General features: G+C 43.1%; 1 protein-coding gene across 1 annotated transcript in view; it reads left to right on the forward strand.

Moving 5' to 3' along the window:
* The window catches only part of SYCP2L (synaptonemal complex protein 2 like), a 29,292-nt gene extending 15,809 nt beyond the window's left edge, over nucleotides 1-13,483 (forward strand). The window contains exons 13-21 of the mRNA XM_009273729.1: nucleotides 542-590; nucleotides 1,701-1,756; nucleotides 2,360-2,414; nucleotides 6,386-6,449; nucleotides 8,122-8,253; nucleotides 8,985-9,109; nucleotides 9,743-9,837; nucleotides 11,392-11,539; nucleotides 13,424-13,483. Coding sequence (XP_009272004.1) covers nucleotides 542-590; nucleotides 1,701-1,756; nucleotides 2,360-2,414; nucleotides 6,386-6,449; nucleotides 8,122-8,253; nucleotides 8,985-9,109; nucleotides 9,743-9,837; nucleotides 11,392-11,539; nucleotides 13,424-13,483 — 784 coding nt within the window. The remainder of the gene's footprint in view (nucleotides 1-541; nucleotides 591-1,700; nucleotides 1,757-2,359; nucleotides 2,415-6,385; nucleotides 6,450-8,121; nucleotides 8,254-8,984; nucleotides 9,110-9,742; nucleotides 9,838-11,391; nucleotides 11,540-13,423) is intronic.
* Nucleotides 13,484-19,918: the final 6,435 nt, after the last annotated feature.

Consider the following 19,918-nt stretch of genomic DNA (forward strand, 5'->3'; position numbering starts at 1 on the left):
ATTTGGAGAAAGAAATAAAGGTACAGTTAAGTTTAAATGTTGAAAGACATGAAAACAAAATCTAGATGCATACAGAGCAGTGGTTAGAGAACAAACATTAAATGTTAGAATTTTCAGAAGGGAATTAAATGGATTTTTTCTCTTAAGTGCTTCTGAAATTATCTTTCCACTCATGATTTCTTCCTACCATGTACTATTATTGGTGATGTGAGAACTAAACGTCCACTACATAAACATGGATAGGCTAACTTGTATCTTCTGAATATTTCTCTTAAAATTAAAAACTTACAATTGAAAGAGTCAGAATCAAGACAGACGATAATAGAGACTAAGTAGGAAAGGAACAAGTTTGTTTTTTTTTTAGAAGCCGAGAAAACAGCATTTTTAGGCATATAAAGTATCTGAGTGCTTACTGTATAACAGAATTCATAGGGGAGGGGGGCAGAAACAAACCACGTTATCCCCCTCATATTCTTAGTGAAGTTCTATAGGTTGACTCTTCATGATTGTATGCCACTGCCACATATATGTTGTCTTGCAGGAAGGAAATCTATGACTTTGAAAACTCAGACTCTGCAAGTCATGAAAAGGTAAAGTTGAGACAGAAGCTGTTAGGAGATGCGCTAAGGTCCCAGCTCAGCAGCTAACAGAGGGTAGTAGCTTGAAGCAGGGGATATGTCTTACTGCAGAAATGCAGTAAGGATGGACTATATGGCTATGCATGGAAATATTTTTTGGGGCAGGGAGAGTGCTCATTACTTCTTGAGTCTCGTGGTGGGTACTGTGTGATAAAACCAACTGCACTAGGAATTTGAGCTGTTGCTTGAGTGAGGCTGTGGGATATCTTTGCAATTGAAGGCCAACCTCTGTTTGCATTTTACTGAATATTGAAAGCAGATTGAGCATCCTTCACTTTGTACTCCTAGGCTAAACCAGAAGAGACTGAAATCCGTTTCGAGCCACACTTGGCACGTTGGAAATCCCTGGTTAAAGCCAATCATTGCAAAACTTCTGTTGGAAATTCACCTTGACTTATATTTGCAGACTGTTACAAAAATTGAATAAAAATGAGTCACTGCTTTGAAACTTCGACCAGTGTGGGTTTTCCCAGGAAGCTGAAAACTTGCTCCTGATGGCTTCTGTCAAGGTGGCTCCACCGTGCAAACCCTTTGGCTTTCAGCCTCTTCCGTGGTGCAGGTGCTGTCACTGCTGCCTGTTAATTCAGAGGTGATGGGTGCTTAATGGGACACCCCAAACTTCTGTTATAAACTGGACACTGTCCAGTCCTTGCTACTGCCACTGGGTGTCAGCATAAAACCCTGCTTCATGGTACCCTGCCCAGTGCCCCAGCAGCCCTGTCCAAAGGCTGTCCAGGTACCGTGCGCTGCATTTACAACACGCTGCTACTAGCGGTGTTAGTGCTTAAAATGACATTTCTTATGACGTTATTGCTTAAAATGAGCATTATTCACAAACCAAGGAAAAGAGAAAGTAACTCCATTTAAGAAGACAAGTGTTTGTCTATTATAACTTATGACACTGTTTCAATCAACAAATTCCACTCCATTAAAAAAGTTGAATTTCCATGCTGGACTCGTAATCCATTCCTCCTCTAGTCCTTGAGTCCTGATACGTTTTAATTTTGTAGATTATTTTACAGGATAATTGAACTTTAAGACAAACGTCTGCTTCTGTTTTAGGTTGCTGAAGCCAAAGGAAGGATTCTTGGCCAGAAAGTTTCTTCACAAAATCAGAGGTACAGGATTATACATGCACCATTTATGAACCTTCTGCTCTGTGAAAGAAGAGTTCATTGTCTTAGTTAAACTGTTTTAAGTTGGGATCAAAAAGGCTGTGTGATGTTTCTAATAAAATAGTTCCTTGCTTAGCTGCCACAGTATCTGTGGATGTAATCAATACTAATATTTAAACACTACCTGAGAGAGAGAATAATGACTCCTGTCCACTTTGACAATAATAAGACTTTAACTCTTAAACATCCCCCTTCCCTGATCATATGCCTAAATTACTGATTTAATTTTTGAAAAATGCTTAAACCCTCTGCTTTGCTTTGGCCACCTCCAGTTATAGCAAGCTGCCAGGGACTTGCCACCTCTAACTAGCCTATTTTTTCTTTTAAAAAGGTGCTAATTTCCAGGTATCCCCAGATTTCTTCTTTGGTTGGTTTCTGAAAGTAGCAAAATTTGGCTAATGACTGCGCATTAACAGTTTGGTTCTCCTGCTGATCTCTTAAGGAGCCCCCTGCCATTGCTATTTGGCTGTGCCCCTTCTGTACTGCTGTGATGTGCTACCGCAGCATCTGCTAGTCTAACTCTGGTCTTTATGGGCTACTTGGCAGGAGTTATGAAATGGGAAACAAGAACGAGGAATCAAACAAGCTCGAGAGAAGGCCGGTAGGTTGTCTGTGCTTTTTCATCCCCAGAGCCTTTGATTGCTGTGTGCATCCACCTGTATGAATCGGTTGCACCCTTAAAGAGGCTGAAGTTTAAGGCTTACCCAGTGCGGAGGTGGAGGAATGTGAGCCTGGGAGCCTCAAAATAGCCCGCTTGTTGCTACTGAAAGCAGTGCTCAGGGTGCACCAGAACTGCCAGACCAGTGAGTGAATGTCTCTGTTTTTTCTCGCTGTGCTCTTGGCTGCAGCTCAGGCATGCTAAGGCTATCCTCCTTGCAAGAGCTTTTTATTTGGATGCAGGAGGGGAGGGAGGGAGAGATGAGGACGGAGGATGCCGCAAACCCCACAAGGCAAAGGGCAAGCACCTGCCTTTCCATGTTTTTATACTACTGGTTTTAGTTAACTGTTGCTGTTCTGGCAGATTTCACAGCTTAAAATACTTCAGGTATTGCACTGTGGGGAGGAAGAAATGGAATAATTTGGTAGTAAATGAAGGGGAATGGCTGGGGGGCTTCTGGGTGGATGGATGGAGCTGACTGAGCAGGACTCACTCTTAATAGTGTCTTTAGTCCAGTTACAGGAAACATCTTTTCTCTGAAAGCAACAATGAAAATACAAGCACTGGTCAGAGTGAAAAAAGCTGGATCCTTGACTCTCAGAAACGGTCATTGCCAAAATCTCTTGACTATACCCGAAAAAAGCCCAGGGTGAGAAGTAAATTAAAAGGTAAGCTTGGTCCCCTGTTGACACTTAGCTATGCGTGACGTACTGTACTGCAGATAAGGAAATGGCTGATGATGGTTTGAGAAGGAGGATTTGGCTGAGTCCTGAACCGAGTAGAGGGGAGCAAGCTCAAGGCCGGCAGCGAGGGGTGCCCTGTGGAGGAGGTGCATCACGCATCCTTGTGCTCAAAGAACTGGGCTCCTGTCCCCTTCTCTCCAGCGAATGTACTGGGGTTCAAATGTCCAGGTGAAAATTGGGCACCTAAATGTCTGCATGGGTGCAGTCCTCTGTGTAATGGGGCTGAAGAGCCCATGGGTGCTGAACTGATGGCTGCATTGGTGCTCCTGAATACAAGAGGAGGAAGATCTCTCTGGAGCTGCCATACCTCCTCCCTACAACTTTCCCTCCTCATCTTTCCAGAAATACAGTTGACTTGGGGAATGAACCTTGAAAAACCACACAGTTTGCAGACCATGGCACGCTGCTTCCCTGCTTATGTGCTGACAGGCCAGTTGTCCTTTCAGTGATTTACAAAATCAGATGTGATAATCTCTGATAGCATCCTCTGCTCAGGCCTGACCAACAGCAAACTTCCCCCGTGGCCGCGCGCCGTGGCTGTGTCGGCTGCTGGGACCTCCAAATTCAAACTGAATTTCCCTGAAAGAGTTGGAATGTCTCTGTCCCTCTCACGGAGGATAAGCCTTGCTCAGGTAGCTGTTGGTTTCTTTAGGGATGAAAAAGCAAAAGAAAATTGAGGGAGAAATTATGCTTTATACTGTGTTTCCGTGGAAGTTGTTGTTCTTGCTGCAGTGCCAGCCCACTCACCCTGGCTGGGACTTGGGGACCATCAGACAAGCTGCTGAGCCTGCCCCTTTCTTTGGCAACTGCTCTGTATGCAGCAAGTTGTGTATGTTTGCATCATTTAGAAGCTTTGATAGAAAGGGGTTTTGAAGCTTAATGCAAGTGTTGTGAAGTTTTCTCTTGTAAATGCCTAGAAAACCAAACTCAAAACTGGATTATTTAGCTGCGATGCAAGCCTTAACTAGATAAGGCATGCAGTTACTGCAAGTAAACAGGTAAGCTTTTCTCCTTGCAGTGCTTCCAGTGTCTTCCGCAAGTAGTGGCAGTGACTACCAGACAAAGAAGGTAAGGAGGTGTCATGCTTAGGTGCCTCAGATTTAAAAACATTACGTATGCAACATGTGTACAAATGAGTGGGAATTAAATAAACTGGTGCTATCTTTCTTCTCAAATGTTCTGATGGACAAATTTTCCTACTAAATGTTCCTGAGGCTGTGTTGGTCTACTAGAGGCTGGGGAAACAAGGAGGTCTTAGGAAAACACGTGACACTTTATAGAAACAACTGTGCGTGAGCCCTAAGCAAGTTGTGCTAAAACTATAACATTTACTTGTGATAGATGGAAAACCGGGCAGGAATTGGCATGCTTGCTGTGACACCTGCCTTGGCTAACGTGGGTGTCACTCCAACAGGAACAAATTTGGCTCTAGGGGCATGCCAAGAGCTAGAGCTGCCTATCCAAATACCTGCAGAAATCCCAGTTGGGTCCTACGAGGCTGTGTCCCCATGCTGTCCTCTGCCACGTCCTGCCAGCTGGTGCCTTGGGAAAGCTCGTGTTCTCCTCTGCGTTTCGCTAGCAATTTTCAGGGCTTTTATTCCAAGTCCTACATTGACGCTGAGACCTGGTTCATGCACTGTCCTTCTCCACTTTCAGCTATAGCTCTGGGAAGACGAACCATACAGAAGACGGAAGGAGGAAACAAGACACAAAACATACACCAAGCAAAATAAAATACAGTTTAGCAATGCCAGACTTTTCCAGTGCCCAGTTGTTAAGTGCTATGTATCATATGTTTTGGAAAGGTCCCCACAGAGCTGAGACCTGGTTCATGTACTGTCCTTCTCCACTTTCAGCTATAGCTCTGGGAAGACTAACCATGGATTATACTGATGGGGGAATTAGTGGACCAGACATACACCAAGCAAAATAAAATACAGTTTAGCAATGCCAGACTTTTCCAGTGCCCAGTTGTTAAGTGCTATGTATCATATGTTTTGGAAAGGTCCCCACAGAAATACAGAAATTTTTGGGAAAAAACTCTCCAGAACTGCTAGTTGAATTAAAAGCTTTTGTTTTCCCCTGGAAACCTTTTCTTTTCTCTCTTGACTAAAATGCTTTGATTCTGCTTATGAAAAACTTCATCCACTATACGACTCTAATGGCTAAAGGGAGAACTTACACATAGAACTTCAGGGCACAGGTCTCCTTCGGTGTTGGAGAGAGCTATCAGTATCTTAGGCATGTTTCAAGTGTATCTTTGCTCTTAGTGTGTTTAAAAAACCAACCAACCAACCAAAACCCTCCCCCCAAAAAAACCAACCCAAACCCCTACTTCTGTAGTAATGTTTAAATAAAATACATGCTTAGACTTGGTTTTGTTTTAGCAGGGAGCATCAAGGCAAAGAGCTCAAAAGGAAAGGAAAAAAAGCACATCTAGCTCCAAGGGAGATGATTTACCTTCAGTGGATCTTGCTGGTATTTCTTTTTTGATCTTCTTCAATGCATTAGAAAAGTTGTGTGGGTGTGTGGTTTTTGGGTGTAGTGTGGTTGGTTTTTTTTGTTTTTTAATTTTGCCTTTTTCCTTCACGTTTTCTTCATAAGCATTCTGCTTTGTAATATTTCTTGTAATGGCTGTGAGGGCTGGATGTTGTTTGTGGATAGTCTCTTGAGCAGGGAAAACATTAGCTGGGGCTAATGAGAGGTGAAGGAATGACCTTAACTGGCAGCCAGAAATAAAACAGCCTTTGGACTGCGTTTAAGTCACTGTCTGTTTCCTGTGTGAACAGATAAAGGAGAAGGGTGGTGGTTTCTTTTTTTTTTTTTTTCCTGTGCATGTCATTAAATTGAGGTTTCTAGTCAATACAGGATTCAACCTCTATTGCCTGTGTTGTTTGGCTGATCTCTCGTGCAGATGAAACGCCCTCAGAGGAGCTCGAAGGGGGTCCGCTATTACTTGATGTGCCTGCCAAGGGCTATTCCAGTGATGAGGAGAAGGCCACGCAGGTGCAGTACGCAGCATTTAAGCTCCTTCTAATCTGCTGTCAGGCTACTTCTCATCTAAAACCAGTGCATCATGTCGCTTTGCTTCCTATAACTAGACAAGTCCCTGGCAGCTTATCTGCAGTGCAGGATGGGTACCTTCTTACTTTGTTGTCCTTCTCTCCTTAGAAGTTTCATGATGCATCTGGTGAATTGTCAAGAGAAGAAGAAAGTTTTAAGCGGAAGGACTCAGGTTTGTCAGTCTCGGTAATGTGGAAGAGCTGTTTAAAAAGTAGAAAGGGGTGTTGATGGAGTTGTCATTTTTCTTTCAAGGACAAGTAGGCACTGAGCTTTTTGATATTTGAAGGATACTTTTTGCATAAGAAATATCTTCCATTTATCTGTTTTGAATATCGTGACAGGCTATGGGAAGATGCTTTCATATACATTCCTGAGTTCATCACTAACTCTTAAATCCTGTCCTTGATCACGGGGGTACTACTAGTGTAGCTATTAAGAGCTGGTGATTTACAAACCCAGTGACCCGAGAGAAAATATGTGAAATAAGTAAAATGAGCCTGAAAACTAATTTTTAACAATTTGAAAGTGCAGTGCAACTTCGAGATGCTTATTTTTTAAAATGAAAGTTGTTGACTTTCTTTATACCTGAGAATATAGGTGCAGACCATCATTACAAGCATTTGGTAAATGGTGACTTGTATTACTGCTGTAGCTTTAGGTCACTTAGGTAAGTGACATTTAAGGACATTTCTTTAATGAAACAGAACTTGCATAAACTAATTCAAAACTGCAGCACAGTCACTTTGTGACTGGAAACAACTGAACTTCAAGCAAGTCCAGCAGCAATGGGCTGTCTTCATGGTAATATTCCTGATGCTGATGTAGTTCTGAGAGAGACTGTCTTAAAGTTATTGTTGTGACTATGAACCAAGTCACTGAAGCTTTGGTCTCAGACAAAAGCATTCCCTTTCTCGTGAGCTGGCTATGTTCACGTTCCCAAAATGTCTCTTACCTGTTCAGCATTTGCAGAATATACCTTCACTGCACCAACATACCTGCTTAATTTTGGGGGAAGATAAGTGCTGAGGACTTAATTTTTATCGCTGTTTATTGTACAGTGGGAGAGGAGTTGATACCATGCAAAGGCAGAAGTAGGGCTATGTTCAGAAATTTCAGGTGTGGTCTGTGACTGCATTTGAACACTGGCTCCGTGAACCCTAAATCTACTTCAGTGTGCTCCTTGTGGTCTGACTGTCCCCCTTGTCCTGGGCTCCACCACCTTCCTGCTTTCTGCCCTATGGAGACTCCAGAGAGGTGGTTGGTCAAACACAGACACCTCACTGAGCTCAGAAAAGTGGACAGTGAGACAAAGGGATGATTTTTTTTTTTTGCAAGTTTTCCTTAAAATATGGGCTGCAGTCTCCCTCACCATGTTTCTAAGGGTTTTCCTGGGTTAAAAGTAATTCTATGGCAACTCTAGTTTGTGGGTTTTGTTTTGTTTTTTTAAGCAGCAGCTGAAATTATCTCGGGAGCAAATGAGCATAAACAGATTGTGAGCTTGGGCTGGAAAAGAGAAGGGGAAGAAGCTGGGCAAGAGTTTTCTTTCTGGTTAGAATAGTGGGCCAAGAAATGAAGTTGTCTTTAAGATGGAGATACGGTAGCTTTCCAGTTATCTGCATAGCACTAGGCAGTCTAGTTGCCCGCTTTTGCGAGGGAAGAGACTTGCTGGTGAAGTCTTATCCTGTCCTGTAAGTGTGATGCCAGACCCTAAAATGTAGTTGCCTGCTTTTCTGCAGGATTGGTAATTCCGGTGGTGGCTTTTGCTTGAGTAGCTGGTAGGTACTGCCACATACCTCATGCAAAAGAACAGGTCTTTTCTGAAACATCTCCTATTCTCTTTCTAGATATATTAAGCGGCACTGTCATAAAAAAGCCTAAATTTTCCAGTTGGGAAACAAGTAATTTGTCCTCTGACACTTCCTGTAAACCAAGGAAACTTTTTGATTCAGTAGAGAAGGAAGCGGAGATCCAAACAGGTAAAGTCAGGTTGGCAATTAAGGTGAAGTGTTTAAATGCTTTAAGCTTTTCTTTTTGATGGTAGAAATCATAGTCACGTGGGAGCTTGAAGAGAGGTGTCTGTAGGGAGGATGTCTTCTCCAAAAGTCAAAATGTAGCAGAAGGCATGTATTGCGGCACTGCCATTGGATACCACATATGTAGAGGTGTGAATAAGGAAATTTGGGTTCCCTAACCACGGTCCAGTCAGGAAGCCTCTCAACGATGCCAGCACTTTCTAGTCTTTCTGAATAGTGATTGTCCAGAACTATTAAAAAAAAAAAAAAAAAAAAAAAAAAATAAACTGAAACAAGCATGCAGATAATGGACAAAGTAACTGCAAAACACTGCTAACTCTGAACAGAAGGGGGTTAGGCTTTCCTCACAATGAATAAGTAGAAGACAGGAAAACAGTAGCCTGACTTTTTTTTTCGTTGTGCTGTGCTTTTGCCTCATTATCTGTAAATATGTTGTTCTTTGTGTTTGGTTAGTATCGTGCCTATTCTTCCATGCTGCTTTCTAACAAGTCTTTCTCAATGCATTTTGGGACAGTTTCCCTCCTGTTTGTGAGCTCTAGAAGAGCAAGACTCAAATTTGAGCTTTCTAATAAATGTTGTTGTTCACATGAACAATGAACCCTTCAGTAGCACGAGGGTTTATATTCCAGTAAGCCCTCCGGCACGGTACTAACTGGGCATATGCTTTCTCCTAGGTCAGGAAATGGGTGATGGTGTGGATGACGCATTTTTTTCCAAGATGCTGCGTGAAGACTTCACTGATTCAGGGGTGATTACTGCATTTGAAAGCTTTATCGGCCAACTAAAGAAATTGTTCTGGGTAATGTGCACTCTCTTAATGTGTGCTGTGTACGGCATTTTCTTGTAGTAAATGAAACTACCTTTTTATCACCAGGGGAGTTGGTGTAAATATCCCATCTGTATTTTGTGCCCAAGAGCAGATTTGTACTGGATCAGCATTTTGTATTGTGCAACCGTGACTTTTTTTTGAGTTGGTGTTAGGTGTTCATATTAAATTTTTAACACTAGTCCTCGAATCAGAGCTGGACGTGGTTGCATTTACAAATCAGTTATGATTAAAATGTAAACAGTTTGCATTAACGCTGGTCTGAAGTGGTGCTAACAAAGACCTGGTTTTGTGCAGCTAAGTGTGTTGGCGTATAGGTGAAATTTGCTTCTTTGCTGGCTGGATAGCATGACCTTGACCTGAAGTCGCAAGGGTTCATAGAGGTCTGTTGGTGTAACTAGTGTGGTCAAACGAAATCAGTTCATATTTGCAGTACCTTGCCCACACGTCATCTCACTTCAGTTTAAATTTGACTTAAGATGGTTTCTGCTAAGCTGAAAGGCAGCCTGCGGAGGGGTTTGCCTTCCAGGGAAAGGTTTTGCAAACTAGACTTCTAGGTTTTGGCTTGGGCCATTGCCCATCCCTAACGGCACGTCCTGTGGTTAGTCCCGGTACAAAAGGATGGAGACGAGCGCGCAGAACACCCTCAGGTCTTCGGAGAAGAACGTGTCTGCCCTGCTGAACCAGATACACCAGTGCAGGTAAGCTGTCTGCTGCTGGCTGAAAACAGCTTCAGCTTTGTGTAAATTTTGTTATGAAAAGAAATGCCTCTTCATAAATGAACCTGACAGTAAGCTACTGCGCTCATTATGGTTTGTAAGGCAAAATATCTTGCGTGTCTCTCTCTCTTTTCCTTTTCTGTAAGAAGAGTTTCAGAAGCATAGCTCCTGTGACTTATCCTGCTTTTCCTGTAAGGGGAGAGTGGATGGATTAATTAATGCAAAGCAAGCTTGAATTAAGAGCAGTTGGTGAAGCAGTCCTTAGACTGCCTTCTGACTGTCATCAGTGTTCACAAATTTGTTTAAAAACCCTCTTGTTACACTTAGTAGCTTCTGTTTCTACATGTTTTAAGAAAGAAGCCAGACTCTGATTTACTTAATTAAGTGGGGAAGAAGAAAAGTAAGGGGTCTGTTATAGACCCATTTCTGTAGATTGTTTCCATGTGCATGAAACAAATGCCAGCTAGTGGACTTCATAGGCACTCACCAGATAGGGCTTTAAGCAGGTCATTTTGCTTTATGGGTTGTCAAATTTCTCAGCAGCTAAATAAAAAAATCAATTATAATAGTTATAGATTTGTTATAAGCAAAATACAAGCACAGCCTGAGATATGAGTAAGTCTATTGGGCCTCCATATCTACTACACATTCAGTTTCAGATTTGTTATAAGCAAATACTCATATCTCAGGCTGTGCTTGTAAGTCTATCGGGCCTCCATATCTACTACACATTCAGTTTGCAGGATTTAGATCAAACATAGTATGAAATAATAGCCTTTAAAGTGCAAAATCCCTGGTATCAATAGGACCTCTATGAGCAGAATTTGCTTGTCGTTAAGGTACATGGAGAAGTTTGTGTTCCAAAAACAAAACCAGGGAACGTTTCGGGGTGGAAGATAAGAGTTGATGGCGGTGAGCTGCTGCCGTGCTTTGATGTTATTAACTAAGTAACCTGGAGCCAAGCAGAGCCGCAGGATAGTGGGGACAGAGCTGTAGCAAATCTGTCCTACCCCAGAAGGGTGGTTTCTAAAGTCACCATCAGATGATGGCTTGGCATCCCACTGCCAGGGGAAAGGTGGCAAACCCAAGCAAATAAGGGTGTTGCTGGTTAAGGTTTAGAAATCACTGGCGTCCTGTGGCAACGCTGTATGTGTATATCAAACCCATGGTAGGAAAACCCATCAGAGATTATTTGTGCCAAGATGCTGTCTTCAGTTTGGAAAATCTCTGCTGAAATCCCTGGAGGCTGGGAGAGTATGCAGGGTAAGTATTGCACTGGGAATCCTGTTGTACACTCTGTCCTGGGCTTCCGCTACCGGCTGCTATTTGAGACAGGCTATTTAGCTAAACTCATCTTCAGTTTGACCTGGTACAGCCGTTCATGTGCTCTGTGACATACCTGGGAACAAAACTGCCCCAAGGACAGCAAGGACATTTGCTTCTGCCTAAAGGCAGGTTTGGTGCTGAAGGGGCTGTCATCTGCCTTGTGCTACGGCACATTAAAGTGTCAAATTTGTTTCTGTTCTCTATCACTAGGCTGAGTAAGCTGGAGACCTTCCAGAAGATTGTTGTTGAAGAGCTTGCCAGTCTTGAGAAGGAAACTCAAATCTTGGCAAACATGGAGAAGGACGCAGTGGTGTGTGTGACTTCTCGTGTGCCAGCCTGCGGAGGTACCCCTTCCCAAGTAATGGGGGTTTTCTTTGGGGTTCTTTTAGGACTTCTGGAATGCACAGTTGCTCAAACTGAATTCTTTCTGCAACCAGCAAAAGCAAAGGTACGTCTCTACTAGCTGTCCTGCATGCTCACAAGTCCTCTGGTCAAAGAGGGCACTAGTTAGGCTGGTGGTACCCTTGCTGGTATATCGGGAAGTATTCTGAACCTGGTGTAACATCTCCACTTGATGTCCATTGATGGAGCCTTTGCAGCCTCGTGAAGGTTTTGGACTGGGGCTAGGGTGCAATGAGGGACACTTTGCATGGGAAGTTGTGCAAGACAGGCACATACCTCGAGACCTGTACCAGGATCTGGAACAAGGTGCACTCTCTGGTCACATCTGTATCTAGGGGTCAGAGGAGGTGGAAGGAGGCGATCATTTCCTATATAAAAGATACCGTTGGTGCAAATACTGGGCAAAAAGCTGCAAAAGGGGGAATCCTCAGGTTCATTTTTATTGGTAAATATCTCTGTTCAAGTTTCATCAGTAAGTACTAACGCTTCACAGACAAACTAGCCAAGCTCACTTTTCTTCCAGAATTCAGTCTGTTGACTCAGCCCTGGGTGAAACAGCAAAGAGTTTTACCGACTCTATCCAGAATACAACGGTATGTGCAGTACGCAAGCAGCTCTGTACAGGTGGTGGACTCGGAGCTGTGGCCTGACTGATAAGTGTTGGAAGTGAGAAAATGAAACTGAAGTCCTGGGAGGGGAAACCTTTGGTTAGCTGATCTGTGGGGCTGGTTCTTTGTGGGACCCCCAGTCCTGATGCATGGAAAGCGTTGAGAAAGCAGTGTTTGCCCTGCTAGGGATTAGGAAAAGTGGTCAAAAAGCACTTGCCTAAGGGAGAAGGTAAGGACAAGGACTATCAGGTAGTGATGCTTCTCCTGGGTTCATATCTCGGGGATTCCTTCATCCCAAGGCTTGTTTCTGTGTAGTTAGTGACACTTAATGCAGTTCTCTTCTGTCACTTTGTCCCACTTGCCCTTGGAGTTGTGCATCCATGGCATCCTGTGGCTAGGAGCTCTGCAGCCTAACAACACCTTGCATGCTTTCTCTCATCTGCTTTTTGGGTCTGGCAACATCTAGCCTTGATGCGTCCAAGTTTGATTTCTAAAAACCAAATTTATTCATTTACCTTGTATCCCAGGTAAATATTCTGTTTAAGTTCTTAAACTCTTCAGAGTCTAATCACTAGCTTATGCCCTTGTTTTAATTTGTAGATTAAGCTGAATACTCTGTTAATTTTGATACAATGCTTTTTTTCCATCTTGCCCACCCCATCACATGTGCATGTTTTTTGCTACTGTTGCGGTTCCAGCTTTTATGTGCAGACCTGATGGCTTTGGGGGTTTAGCATTCCTGCAATAAGACTGATGGGTTACTATGATGTGTGTGATGCCATGTGTCTGCACTGCACAGAGCTGAAGAAAGCTCCCTGTGTTCAAGAAACCACCATGCTTGTGGTCATTACAGTAGACTGGGCCTGGGATTTTAGAAAAGATGCTGAAAACCGAGGGCTTGTGTCTTTTAGCTGTTAAAGCTGGAATCCTGAGCCTTTCCATAGGGAAAAGTTTCCATCATGAGCAGAGTTGCTTAGTGACCCAGGCCTTTCCCTTAGCAGAGGTGCTCCTGATGAAGGACGCCTTTAAAGAGGGGCAGGGCTGAGGAAGAAGCAATGGTATCATGGGAGCTGCTTATCCCGCAGCACCTTGTTCCAGGATGGGTGCTTGCGGATTAAAAGCTGAATCTAAATGTGCTTCTAGGATCTCTAGTTTCTTTTCTTATGCAATATAAATGTTTATACAAACTTTTGAAGTGTTTTTCATTATCTTTTTTTTTTCCTTCCCTGCAGTATGAACGCCCAATGAAGAAGGCAGTAGAAAACGACGTGTTTGTTGTTCCTTCTGACTAGCAAACCCCTGAATTCATTAGAGCCCTTAACATTTGGGCACCTTATGCAGTGTAGAGAAGATGGTCCTGTGAAGGATGTTAATCTATTTTTAAATGGAAAGAAAAAAAAAAGGGGAGGAAAATAACATTGATATTGAACCTTTTTTGCTTAAAAAGAACATATACTGCTGAGTGGTCCAGTTTTGACCCCTATGTTAACATCAAGTTTTTCTGCAACATTTTAAGATGGGTCCATTAAATATGAAAGAAATAGAAAATGAACTAAATATCATGATTTAGCCACCAAACTGATGCATATACTGGCTTTCTTTGAGTATTCTGCTAATATCTTTTTCAAATGTAAAAGCATTTAATGATTGATTCTAAGTAAAATATTGTTTGCATAGGATAACAATCTCGTTATTTCTTTTGAATTGATGCACTGTGCATGCCTGTGGAAAGGTACTGTAGAGTCCTGTATACCCTGCATGGGGTGTGTTAGGGGTAGCCTTTCTCATGTGCATCCAGCAATGTGGGAACTGCTGGCTTGAAACCAGAGCCACTCAATTCTGGATTGCAGAGATAAAAGCACAGAGAGGTATGCTGCATATTGGCCAGATGCCTGATGGCAAACTGGAGACTGTGGAGGGCAAGAAACTTGGAGCATTGCAGAGAAAATGGCAAGTGAAGCTGGAGAAACTATTTTTAAAACCAGTGACTATTGGCTTCTAGGAGAGTTCAAAGTACAGTGAACAATGTTATGATTAGATAAACTAGCATCAAAGGTCTCTTGAAAGTGAGTAGCAGGTAAACCATGCTATTTAACATCATCTTCTGCTTCGACAGAGTTCCCTAAATCATGGTTGCTCTTCACAAACTGCCTTTAATGCCGTGGCACACTTCACATGTGCTAGTCCATCTTAATGGATTTGTGGGAACATAGCGTGTTTCCAAGCTCTGTCTTTCTATGTACTTATCTTATAAAACCGACCTCAGATTGCTGTGTGGGTTGGAGTGGAGGGAGTCATTCTCTGCACACAATGTACCTTCATGACAAAAGCCCACTTTTGCCAGAGTTTGTTTCACCACTGAATGTCTTTTGGGGCACTGAAACTGTCCCTCTTTGAGAAGATCATGCAGGGTAGTGCAACAATGAGAAGCTGCTGTTGCTATCACATAATCACTTTCTGGAGATTATCCTTATTCCTTTAGCTTAAGTAGTCCTGACTGGAGTTGGCATGAGTCAGGACTCCACCGGCTCTTTCCTTCTGGGCTGGTTTAAAAGAGAAGACCTCTTCATTCCTGCCCTTCCCAAAGCTCCAGATCCACTAGCCTGCTCTCTCCTTTTCACAATGCAAAGGGCTGAAGCTGTGGTTTCGCATCCACTACCTTGCACTTATTTCTTTGAGGGCTGGCCCTGGTGACCTGACTACACTGCATCTTCCTGCTGCTCTTCAGTGTCTTTCCAGCTGCCGTTTGAATCCAGTCTCCCAAAGCACTCAGCCAAAGTGGCTGTGTCTTTTGGGAGATGAAGCTGTAACCTCCATGAACAGCTCTGCTTGTGCCTGGTAAAGCTGTTTAGTTTTGCAGCCCAGTTACAGAGTTTTCAGCATGCTTTGTGTCCCGCTGGTGTGGTGGTATGCCATGGTTGCACCAGCAGTGTCATGAACCAAAACAGGCTTTAAGATATCAGCCTGAGTGATCAGAGCACCCCTTTCTGTTGCCTGGCTGTACCAGGTCCAAAATAGAAAACCATTTGGGGCTTTTTCTGCCTGAGTAGTAATGCCAAGGTCCTGGGCCTAGGAGTGTAGTAAGGGCTTGAACTGCCTTGTTGCTTGTTATCATAACCCAGAGTTCACACTAGTGAATGTAAAGGGATGCTTTGTGCAATGTTACTCCCTGTCTTAAGTACCAAGGTGAGCCTTCTAGTAGTTCCTAGGTGAGTGCCTACATCCCATGGTTTTATTGCGTGTGATCTGGCCAAACGTAGAATCATAGAATGGTTTGGGTTGGAAGGGACCTCTAAAGGTCATCTAGTTCCAACCCCCCTGCTATGGGCAGGGACACCTTCCACTAGACCAGGTTACTCAAAGCCATATCCAGCCTGGCCTTGAACGCTTCAGGGATGTGGCATCCACAACTTCTCTGGGCAACCTGTTTCAGTGCCTCACCACCCTCATAGTGAAGAATTTCTTCCTTATATCTAATCTAAATCTACCCTCTTTCAGTTTAAAGCTGTTGCCCCTTGTCCTGTCACTACAGACCCTGGTAAAAAGTCTTTCTCTGTCTTTCTTACAAGCCCCCTTTAAGTACTCTCTCAGCCTGTCTTCATAGGAGAGGTGTTCCAGCCCTCTGATCATCTTCGTGGCCCTCCTCTGGACTCGCTCCAAGAGGTCCACATTCTTATGTTGGGGGCCCCAGAGCTGAACATAGTACTCAAACATGATGGATGCAACCAGGCCTAATGAGGTGCTTGATGTGAAGCAGACCTAAGAATTGAGAGGAGATTTCCACACTGCGGCTGCTTTTGTATACTGAATTCTGCAAAGCCACAGAAACAGCGTTGATAACCTGCATCCATAGGGCATGTGTCATCTCCTTCAGGGTGGATGTTGCCTTGGCCAGTTTAGTCTTGCTCACCTGCATCTCCAAGGAGCTTACTGCCCAAAGGGAAGGTTTGAAATAGGAAGAGGGTGAGATGTGATGGCTGTCTCTGGTTTAAGGATTTTTCAAAAATTTTTTTTCAAACTATGACAATAATGGTTGATCTTTTATTTCTGAGATGTTGTTTGATGGCTTCATTGCTCTCTAAGTTAGAGGTGTTAAGTATTTAAGCTTTGTCAGCACAATGGAGTAGATGTGCAGCAAGTCTTTTTTTGCTACGTTTCCCCACCCTTCACGTGTGTTGGCAGAATGCTCTCTTGGCATCTCCTGTGACTGTAAAAATTTAGGAATGTTTTTCATCCAAGTACCTTTGCTAGATAACTTACAGAAACAAGACTGATGTAAGCTGTATCTCTTACTGTTGAATCCCTGTGTAACCTGTCACTACAAAGCCTGGAAGGTGGGTGTTGAGCACTTCAGAGGGTGTGGATAAAGGAGAAATCAGGATCTCTTATTAAAAATTATCATAATATTGTATGTACCTACACTTGCTTTTAACTGTTTTATTGAAAAAGTCTGAACCCTAAAAAGCTGCTTTTAGTGATAGGTATGGGAGAGCAGAAAGGGATGCCATACAGCTTAGACGTCTCTTATCCCTGCACTTTTTTCTATCCCTTCATATAAAATGCTTTACCTATTGAGAAGCTCAGTGAGTTCTAGCTTAGTAACCTGTGAACTGCCCAAGCTGGGAGGACATGCTGGAAGTTTTGGTCTTTCTTAATGGTCTTTCCATCTGTGGTCAGTAGCAGTTGTGCTTGGAGACAGCATCTGGGGCAGGAATGACTTTTTCTGATTTTGGACAGCCCATCTCATACCACTTCCTGCACTGTTGGGTCCGTTCAGCGTGTTTGAGCTAAAACCCCCTGAAGGTCTTAAGTCTGTTTGGCTTCTGCAGATTATATCTTGGCAACACAGACCTGTAACTGGGTTACTCTAACATTTTCTTTCGGAAGGTAGGTAGCTGACCTTGGCAGGTTTCTTTTGGCTGCTCACTTATGCTCTTCTAAGTGTTATTGATTCAGCTATTTCTTTTATTTGTTGTGATGAGCATCTTATTTCACAGTAAATGAATTGGAAGTATTTTTGAATCTTGTCCTGGTGCATATTTGGCTGCTTCAACTTTCATTTGCAAAGGTAGGAAGTGCTGCTGGACTTGTTTCATGCTGGATATTTGTGGCTGAAGGAAGCTTAAAGCACTAATGGGACTCGATATCTTGTGGGTGAATATAGCTGTTCCCTTCTGCTTACTTTGATTTTCCTCCAGAAATTCAGATGAAAGGTGGACTCAGCCAAATTCAAGGAAACTCTTCTGCAAATGGGGAAGTTGCTCATATACCTTGTACAGGTAGCTAAGCTTCTTTAAAGTATTTGTAGGGCTCTTCTGCAAATGGGGAAGTTGTTCATATACCTTGTACAAGTAGCTAAGCTTCTTTAAAGTATTTGTAGGAAAAATACTGATTTAACTGACTGGCTTGTTTTGGACTAGAGTAGATTTCAGTACTTGTTGCCAACACAGTTCACAAACAACAGAAATTCAGGAAAACAATTGTAGCAAACTGTTATGGAGATCATGAGTGATATCAGAAGTGCTGCAGGGCACCTTGGTGCAGTATCTGGTCTCTTCACCAATCCATGATCTCTGCTTGGCCCACGCTGACACCTAACCGAGGCACTTATTTATCTGAGAGTCTTTAGGCTTGCCGTGGGTATGAGTGCCTTTCCTAGGCTCAGGCGCTCTGTAGGACAGAGGTGCTGCTGGCAGCATAAAGCTCTTGTTGCGTCCATTCAGAGGAAAGGCAATGCCCCGAAAGAACATTAGAAGGGCTATTGGTACTGCCCTCATGTTTGGAGTATTGCCAGATGATGAGCTTGGTAAAACACGATGTTGGGGTTTTTTTTCCATACAACAAATTTTCCTTAGTGAAGGCAGGCATTGTTCAGTTGTGATTTTGCCTGTTGGGCTGGATGAGGTGCTTCTTCCTTTCCCATTCCCCTGGAGTGGTCCAAGCATGCTACCAAATGAAAATATGCATGACAAACCTCATTTTCAGCTGATAGAATGTGGAATTTCCTTCTAAACTATTTAAGGACTGGCAATCATAGAATCATTAAGGTTGGAAAAGACCTCTAAGACCATCGAGTCCAACCGTCAACCCAGCACCACCATGCCCACTAAACCATGTCCTTGCAAAGAAGTCAAATACAGAGAGACTGCTGCTTGCCATGAATATAGCTTGAAATGCCCCATGAACACCTAGTTGCCAGAATCCCTTCTCAGCCTATATGTTGGTAGCAGCAGCTTTCAGACTGGATTCTCTTTGCCGCTATAAGCTGTTACAGCTCTTATCTCTTTTCAAGAATAACACCAACTTTTTCCATCCATGGTGCTAGAAACCATCTCTGCATGGTAACATCTGGTACAGGGCTTTACAGCAGCACTCAGAACTGCTCTAAGTTTGAGATTGTTTTTTATGAGGGTTTGACCATGAGAGAAGCAAAGGACTCGCTGCCTCTTTGAGAGTGAGCATGGTAACCATGGAGCATCTCTGCTTTAACTTTGTCCATTTCAGTATCTTAACACTTTCTAGGTTTCCCTTAGTGGCTGGAGCCAGGTGTCAAGGATTCCTGTGCATGAGGTTTCTGCATTTGATGGACTGGAAACTACTGGCAAGCTGAACGGTTCAATCCAGAAACACTTTTTCAGTGGGATTGTCTTTGTGAAGGGGAAGGTTGCTGTATGATGTTTTTATTTTTCCTGCTGCCCAAGTGATTAGCTCACCCATGTGGCATGTGGAGACACCCGATTTCCATTCTCTTCTTTGGGGAAACAAACTAAACCCTTTATCTCCCATCTTTTGGGAGATGTGTGTCAGTTAAAAGCCTCTCATAGCTGCCAAGTCTGCAGCATAGCTGCAGGATTTGCTGTAAATTCACATGCTTCTTTCTAGGCTGTGTTGACTCCTGATTTATTTACTTATTTTTGTCAGGTAGAACTCCTAAATGAGATATTTTAAAGCCTTTATGTAGCAGAAATAGCAGGCACAAGAAGCTGTATTGCCAGTAAGGAAGTCTGGACTGACTGACAGAACTCCACATCTTGGCAAATAACTGGTAAATCAGGTCACTCGTCCCAGCTAGGTATGTTTGGGTGGAAAGCTGATGTTCTGTAAATTGTATCTCCACCATGTCTCAACTGTGATGCTCCAGTTATGCTTCACTGTGCCCTCACACTGTCATGCACAGCAAAATCTAGACATGTTTTTGGTGTTTTGTGTGGGGCACTACAGAGTGTATTAAATTAAATGTGAATAAAAACTGGGAGTCAAACTCAGTTGAACTAATGAGTGGGATGCAATGGTCTTCCTCCCGTGCAGTATTTGGAAGTTTTCCTTCATCAAAGTCAAGACTGCTTTTTTTACCCATTTATAATGGGTAAAATGGGTATAATTATAATAGATGAATCAAAAGGATCTCACCAGCCTAAATCTGCAAGGCAAGAGGGCCTGGGAACAGGGAGGCAGCAGAACCACACAGGGTAATTTTAACAAGTCTGTTTGGACTGAAGTTTGGGCTGAAAGTGTTTTTCTCTCCACTGGAAAAGGCAAACTCAGTATGAGGTATTCACATCATCTACTTCACGCATCTGAAATAAAACCCAGGAGCAAAGGTGAGAGCTTGCCTTGCCTGTAGAGCTGCTGTTAAGAAGCAGGACTGCCTAGGAGGGACAGGGACGTTCAGTCTACCAAAGAAAGGTATCTCAAGTAGAAAGTGTAAACATGCTGTGTCTGCACAC

Source organism: Aptenodytes forsteri, unplaced genomic scaffold (assembly GCF_000699145.1).
Source record: "Aptenodytes forsteri isolate BGI_AS27 unplaced genomic scaffold, ASM69914v1 Scaffold63, whole genome shotgun sequence".
Classification (NCBI taxonomy): Eukaryota; Metazoa; Chordata; class Aves; order Sphenisciformes; family Spheniscidae; genus Aptenodytes; species Aptenodytes forsteri.